An 8,377-nucleotide genomic window follows, 5' to 3' on the forward strand; every position below is an offset into this window, starting at 1 on the left:
GTACCTGAGAGAAAACAGATCTGACCATCTGATTTTCACCAGTAAGTATAAAAGTATTTAAAGCTTGTTGTTTTGCAGAACATCGCAGTTATATATGACATTAGAATAAGGCCTGAAGTTAGGAAGAACATTTTAAGGAAAATATAAATTAGATTTTCATGATTTTTTTCTTCTCAAACCTTGTCTGTGGTGTAAAAACACCCCTGGCCAAATGCCCCCAGAGGGCATCACTTCCCACTTTGATAATTACTGTAGTTACCATGTTCTGAACATCACATCCTTTCTTTTTGCCGTCTCGTCTTGCTGTCTGACTCACACCTGAGAGATCACATCCTGTTTATTGTATTATAGTGACTATTTAATATTATAACTAAAATTTGACTAGGCTAGACATGTTGCCTATTAACTGTATACAGAATATGAACCTGAAAGCATATTTTAATTTTTGTGCATTTTGTGTTACTCCATAATAATGTTCTAGTTGAGGGCATTTGTAGTATAGGTATGGGGCCCAAACATAACCTCAAGCCCAGTTGCGCCCGGCCCCGGAAGTCCTGCCCTGCATACAATGTATAGTAAAATCTCATTACACTGCTGCTCTTTTACCTGACGCCCCTTGTGGTGTCTCCTCTGTGCGCGCGGCCGATGAATTGGCCCCATCCTGGTTGTTGTCGGAGTCGGCCATTTTCTCCTGTCGGCGAGATTCGGCTGCTCCGCGCTTGCCCAGGCCTGAGCCTCGCCGACTAGAAAGAAAAAAAACAACAGGGAAAGAGAAAGACCAATATTCTCATTAAAATCCACACATACTACACTAAAATGATGCCAAACTATCAAAATACACTATTTACTTTAATAAAATGTCCATAGCCAAACAACACAGAATCAATCCAACTTTAAAGTGTGTGAGCATTTAAAGCAAAAGACGACATAACTGTAGCACACACTAATAAGAAACAGAACGTTATCATCAGTGCAGATGCCAATATTATTAACATTTATCGTTCTTGGTGTGAATGGGACATTGTTAAGAATGGGGTGTTGTTAGCAATGACTCAGTCATTTTATAAAAAGACTAACACATTGCAATGTTTTATAAAATAAAGCAACAATAACTGAATTTACTGATGTAATGAGGTGATATGTGATAAGTTTTTCACAATGGCTTTAAATGACACTTAGCCAATTATAATCAAGGTTTCCAAGCATTCAGAATAAAGTGTGAAAAAAAGTTCTACTAGATAATCCAAAACGTTGCACCCGATTTCTTATGAGGATGAACTGGAAGTTCCAGTAAAGTAAGTAACCGAACAAAAAAAAATTCCACGTGACCAGTTTGAACCCATTGCCAAATTTGTGTGGGGAAATCTTTCACCCTCAGGTGCCTGGATTTTGTCTGTGAAAATTCACCAAACAACAGTAAATACGACCGCAACAAATACATGAGCAAGACTAGTATGGATTGCATCCTCAATGGATAATACATCTTTCAACAAACACTTTTAGTAGACAAAAACTCCATAAGAGTTTTGACAGTTGTAAAAAAACTGAATATTTAGAATGTTTATAAAATGCATGCCATTGTAAAGACATTTTCATCCTCGAAAAATTTAATATGGCTTTTACCCTAACTACAGCCTATTGAAGTGAAAGGGTATGTCTACAGACACTGTGAGCACAGAGACTGTAGTATACACTGTAAGATTTAAGTGCTTAGCTTAAATGTGCAGTGTTCATAAACGGCTGTTGAGATAGTATTCCCCAGTGAAACTAATAGAGGCTTGGACCCAGAAAACAGCTATGCTTTCGTCAGGACTTAGCAAGCGGATTGCCTTTCAAAGCATACTTCAATTGACAGCATGTGTAAAAACAGGGGTTCGATACATGCACACTAGAAAGACTCATATTTCTCCAGTATGTGCAATTTTTCTCCAAAGGAAATGAGCAATAAAAATGTCATGCACAGCCAGTAGGGCACATACATGTATTGTTTAGCTTGTGCATGTTCTAGATAAGTAGGCTGCTCTGGGGTTTGAAGAGGCTGGCGGTTCAGTACCTGGTGCTGGCGCAAGAGCCCGTGGTCTTCTGACGTGTGCTCCTCCGACAGCTGGGGAGCTCTGCTGGGGGAGACTCACTACGCTTCTTAGTGGACTTCCTCAAACCTAGAACGAGAAACATACAGCATTAAACTCAGAATAATCAGAACGAAGGGAAAAGAGTGAGACAGTTAAAGGATAGCAAGCCTAATTTAGAAGCCAGTCACAGAGAGATCACAGGAGAACAGCGTGCTTTAATCAATTGCACAGAGAACAGTATGCTATTCCTCAGCAGGCTACAATGACACATCAGAAACAACAGAATTAAACCTTTAGTTTTTTACTTCAGACTTCTGAAGTAGGATGCTGTACTTTTGAGAGTTTGTGTCTGATTACTACTCAACGTCAACGTGTAAATTCACCCAAATAACCATAACAACTGGATTAAAAGGGGTGGTGTCAACCTTGTATAATATGATCAACAGGCAAATATTGAGCATATAAACACTCGAATCTGACCATTTGCTTAAACAGATTTTTAAAAAACATAAGTAACAAATGCATCACTGCCCTTCGCATGTGCACAATGTTTTACATCATACAAACATACGTATGGTCATTTATCTCTCTCATCTTACAAAGCGGTTAGTGGAGAAGACTAAATATTTACTACATTTTCATAAAAAAATGTAAACATATACTGTTCTCATCTTTATTAGAGGTCAACCAATAGTGGTTTTTACCAATAATGATAACTAGGTTAGACTGCACTGGCCGATAACCAATTAAAGGGCACCTATTATGCAAAAACCACTTTTACATGGTGTTTGGACATAAACTTGTGTTGACAGTGTGTGAACACAACCACCCTACAATGATAAAAATTCACCCACTCCTAATTTTTTAATCCCCTTTAAACCAAACCAGTCTCACTAGGCCTGCCGTTTTGATTCTGTGATGTCACATTGCATAGGGCCAGGCCACGGGGGCTGATTGACAGCCCTGCATTGCTATAGTTTCCGCCCTCAGCGAGTTGTGTTTGGTTGTATGCTGCCCTCCATTTTCTCCGCACTCGAGCAGCTGCAATGTCAACAATGTCTAGTTAGCAATCCCTGTGTTCTATGTAGGGCTGGCTCGATACCACTTTTTCAGAACCGATACCGATCCGATACCAAACATTCGGAGTATCTGCCGATACCGATACGATACCAGTGCAGTTTTTTAAATCAGTGTAGAATTTGCATACCTCAATGTGTAGGTCCATCATCACCCTTTTGACTGTTACAAGCACAATCTACTAAATATAGACAGCTTCATTATAAAGAAAAAATAAACAAAAAAAATATATAATCATAATCTATGACAAAAATACTACTATAAACTAGGTTAACGGATAATCTAGTAGCAAAAGTTAGTCTAGAAAAATCATGAGTGCACAATAATTTTAGAAAATCTTAAACTTCTAGTGAAAAAAAAAAACATTTAGTGGGTAACAAATAAAACTGAATAAGTGTAGGACTAAATCTGGTAGGCCTACACATTGCTCTTTGTATTGTTGTAAAATACATGAAATGAAAAACAAGTCATATTTATATATAAATATATTCTATAGTAGTCAACATTTGAAGTGAATCAAAACCTTTCATCAAAGTTGTCTTAAAACCAAAACAATACCCGTTCTTGTCTTAGCACAACTTTTATTAACTTTTTTGATCCACTTCAAATTTTGAATACTGTATAAATTAAAAGACATTTCTTTTAAATGTATAGCAGAGTAATGAGGCAGCAACATATGATAGATAAGACGAACAAGAAAGGCTATTAATAATCTTTCATTGCGCAAAAGTATTACGATACTAAAGGCTCCAAATACAGAGCGGCTCAAAGCGATTATGCGCATCCCATGCGCAGAATGATGCGCTTGAAGCAACATGGAGTCACAGCGCGCTTTTCCGCATAGAGAAGTTCAAAGCACAAAGTGAAGACATATTGATGCATAGTGTATTAAAGTTTATTGAGCCTTTTCTTTTAACGGTTTTAAATTTCAGTTACTGTGCTCGTGACGAGCAATTCATAGGGCTTTCTACTCCAGTCTTGTGATCCAACCAGATATCAGGTAGAAATTTACACAATTTAGAAACAGCATGAAACTCCAGCAAGATGAAATCCTTTTATGCAAAACCATTTATCTTTATTTACAGATCAAGTATAACATTAGGAACATTTAATCATCTTGGAGAGAGCTTCATCATCTTGACTGTAACCGAACGTGACACGCAGTCTGAATGCTGAATGTAGGATGACAGACAGCCGCAGTGGAGAGAAGAGTTTACGTGAACTTGACTTTAATATTCATTTATCATTTGTACCTCACATTAAACTATTGAACAACTTCAGAACACTTTAAATATAGTGCACAAAAACTTTATGGTGCTTTATAATGTTTTTGTGGCTTTCATGGGGCTTAATAATAACACAATAGTATACGCACTTTAATAATGCAAAATAGTAATTTCATCATATATATATATTTGTCATATCCCTCTGAAATTAAAAGAACGTTGCACATTGTAATTTCTATGAGTTAAGTCTATTTATTATCAAAACATTTGTCAGTAATACAGTTAAAATGGGGAAAATATGTGAACGATTGCATTGCAGGCTAATTTAAGGTGTGCTCCTAAATTTCCTGCTTGTGCTCCTAAAAATTTTCAGTAAGAGGCTACAGTGCTCCTAGTAAAAATAGTTAGTCTGGAGCCCTGCTACCGGCTGTTTATTGCTGTAGGTATGCAACGCAGAGAGACGTATATGCGATGCCCTCTTCTGGAGAGGGGGCGGGAACATGCAGCTCATTTGCATTTAAAGTGATACACACCAAAACAGCTTAGACACGCCCCCCAAATTACATTTTCCAGATGTTATAATAAATTATCTGTGGGGTATTTTGAGCTGAAACGTCACAGACACATTCTGGGGACACCCAAGACCAATATTACGTCTTGTAAAAACGGCATAATAGGTGCCCTTTAATAAACAATCTAATCAAAATAAAACATGCCGGTCGCACACCGGACGAGAAGCACAGCACCACGTTGCGGCTATGTCAACTCATGGGTATCACATACCAGACGGGTCACGTTCAACTCAAGTGCCGGTCCGAAAAAGTTTATTTAGGGTGAAGTTATTATGTACATTAACAATGATTTGGGACAAATATAATGTAATATAATGGAAAACTATGTGAATGACGCTGTTCCGTGGCAGGATTTTCTGTCAGCCGCATTTAAATGCGCGTTTGAAGTTTCCCGCTCTGTGCAGTGCGCAGTGTCACGTGTCAAAACAAACAACAAGTGCTGTTAGTAATTTCTACCTTTAGAGGCAGCTCTCGTACTGTATAATGGCAGCAGACCTTTCTCAGCCACTCCAGCAACGGACGCATCCCGGAAAACTATCGCATGGATTTTTGCCGATAACCGATAGTTCCGCCAATCAACTATAGTGTTGATGAATCGGTCGACTTCTAATATAAACAGCCTTTTAATTAACACAGTAGAATAATCTTGGCTGATAGTAATACATGCAAACGTAAAAAAAAAAAACAACTGGACGCAAGAACAGCTGTTAGCCTACTTCTTGCCCAACTGGTTAATGAAAACAAGGATATAATCAAAGGAAAATTTGGAGTTGGGATAACCTCCAAAACCAAAGGCGATACCTTTTTAAAAGGTCATAATCATCAAATGTTTACGTTCAGAGGCAGATTGCCGGCAACAGCCATTTTAGTATAGTTTGTGGCTTGGTCTTCGTGACCTAGGAGTCCTCTTCACTACTCCTAACGTTTCACAGATTTAGGAGCTATTTTTAGTGCTAAAAGAAGAAGACTGAAGTAGAAACATACACCAATATCATCTAATAGACAACAGAAATTACAAAGAAATGTCAAGAGATAAATAGGATGTCATCTAGCTCATCATCTAGCTCTGACCTTTGGCCACTGCTCACAACAAGCACTTTACTACATACAGAACACATTAAGGCAGTTTCCACAGAAACCAGGGCATTCTGCACATCATCTCATTAGCACTGTGTGTAAATTAAGTCACACTGTATCATCTACGCTTAACGATGCCATCAGCTCCTCATCGGCCTTGTAGAAAATAATCGGTAAGAGACATGCTCTCGTTCTGACTAAGACCGAAACTTATGCCCAGTTCCAAAGCCTAGTGTGCAGCCTATGTAGGTATCATCTTAAGTTATCATTTGAACATACTTCCTTTTGACCAAACCACCAAGACAAAAGTTTGAGTGATGAATATTTTAATTTACATAAACAGCTGTTAATGTGTCTGTTCATGTTGGTCTGAACATTCTCATGCCATTAATGCGACAATTTTTATGGAGAGGTGTTGTAATCTCTTCATCGCACTGCGAAGAAAACTGGTCAACCAATAAGATTAGCGTGTTCACATGCCCAGAGCTGCTGCTCAATATTTTGCCAAGCAATAGTGTATAGCAGAAGAATTCAGATTTGTCTCTCTTGTACTCTTGCAATTGGTGTTGATTGATAAACAACATAGTAAATACAAAAATCTGACTGAATGCTTGAATTAGGGCTGTGACGGTCGCTGTGACAACCGTGTCACCGCGGTGGTCGGTTGCCACCAGCAGTAGTGCATGTGATATCACACAATCTATAAACAAGCATAATACAAAGCTTTGTATACAAGTGTAATAACAGCAAAAGTTGTTGTCTTATTTAGACTATTAATTCACAAATTACCTCAAACGCCATATGCCGTTTCCTTTAGATCATGCTTTAAATTGCCAGGTTTGAGCGCAGGAAAATACAGTTTATTCTGTATTCAGCAAATTAATTTCATGTTGAGCGATGGACCTGGTTGGAAACTAAATACATAGCTGATCTGGAGCCATCTTTATTCATGTTACCCATCCGCGTTCGTACAAGTGTCTTCAAGTTCCCGTGATCGCAAACGCCCGGCTGGTCAAGTTTGAGTTGGTGAGGCTTTCTCCAAACTGCCCAAATACAAGTTACGAGACAGCGGTAAATGGAAGATGCTAAAAAGAAATGTGGAAACATACGCCACGATTCCTATTCCACAGAGAGTGAGTGCAGACCAGGAGTTAACGTGCTCGCTTGCTTGGTTGTCGCACCGCGTCGCAACACAGCAGGTCGAGTCGGTCTACAGGACATTTGAACTTTGTCACAGTACATCATAAATAGGTCGAGGCATTAGTCTACTGTCGGAGATTTGTCATGTCGCACCGCATCCAGTGTCATCACTGATTATAATGGGTTATATAGCCTATTTTGTCGTGCCGCGCCACTCGCGTCCGGTGTAGACAGGGTGTATTTAACGTTCTTATTTAAAGCTGTTTTCTTATTTAACTATTATTTCTTTGATATTTAGGCTATTTATGTGTTTTGCAGGCTGCGTGTTCACTGACGGAAGTGCAAAAAAAAAACACGCACGTGTGTTAAAGGGGTCCTATTATGCTCTTTTACAAAGTCTTGATTTTGTTTTGGGGGGTGTACTACAACAGGCTCTCATACTAGGTTGTTCGAAAAACACAATTTTTCACATACTTTACATTATTACAACACCTCTCTCCCCAGTCTGGCATGAACAGCTCGAATAGTTCCTGTATCAACTGAAGGCCCGCCTTCTGAAATACGAAATGTGCTGTGATTGGTTAGCTGGGCCAGTGTGTGTCGGCGCCTGGTCAGGAAATGTCATGCCCCTTACCCTAGCCGCCTGCGAGCTTCAGTGTAAATATTGCGTCAAAATCAAATCAATTTGAGCGAGATTTAAACCCGGATTTTAAACCTCTAAGTTCATGGGCCAGTGTGAGTCGGCGCCTGGTCAGGAAATGTCATGCCCCTTACCCTAGCCGCCTGCGAGCTTCAGTGTAAATATTGCGTCAAAATCAAATCAATTTGAGCGAGATTTAAACCCGGATTTTAAACCTCTAAGTTCATCTGCCTTGGGAAAGCTAGCGTGTCTCCGACATAATGATAACACTCGTTGCCTTCTCTAGTGCAGCTCAACCAGGTCTCGTCCCATTCGTCGATATTTGTGATATCACAAATCCCGGAAAATATGCGTTGTAGTAACTAAAGTTGAAAGTGAAAAAGCATAATAGAACCCCTTTAATAGATGATCGAGCCTTATTTTTTTTTGTTTCATACATATATATATATATATACATACACACACAGTGCACAGCATAAATGAGTACACCCCCTCTGAAACTTAAATTCAGCAATTACTCTTTGCTTAGAAGACATATGATGGTTTTTTAGAGATATAATATTCCAGCAAGTC

General features: G+C 38.9%; 1 protein-coding gene across 1 annotated transcript in view; it reads right to left on the reverse strand.

Moving 5' to 3' along the window:
- LOC107714433 (E3 ubiquitin-protein ligase TRIP12-like) overlaps positions 1-8,377 on the reverse strand; it is a 59,179-nt gene that overhangs the window by 24,786 nt on the left and 26,016 nt on the right. Inside the window, exons 6-7 of the mRNA XM_016520265.1 lie at positions 2,054-2,159; positions 607-743 (exon numbers count right to left, since the gene is read on the reverse strand). Coding sequence (XP_016375751.1) covers positions 607-743; positions 2,054-2,159 — 243 coding nt within the window. The remainder of the gene's footprint in view (positions 1-606; positions 744-2,053; positions 2,160-8,377) is intronic.

This window comes from Sinocyclocheilus rhinocerous, unplaced genomic scaffold (assembly GCF_001515625.1).
Source record: "Sinocyclocheilus rhinocerous isolate Xijiao unplaced genomic scaffold, SAMN03320098_v1.1 scaffold88, whole genome shotgun sequence".
Lineage (NCBI taxonomy): Eukaryota > Metazoa > Chordata > Actinopteri > Cypriniformes > Cyprinidae > Sinocyclocheilus > Sinocyclocheilus rhinocerous.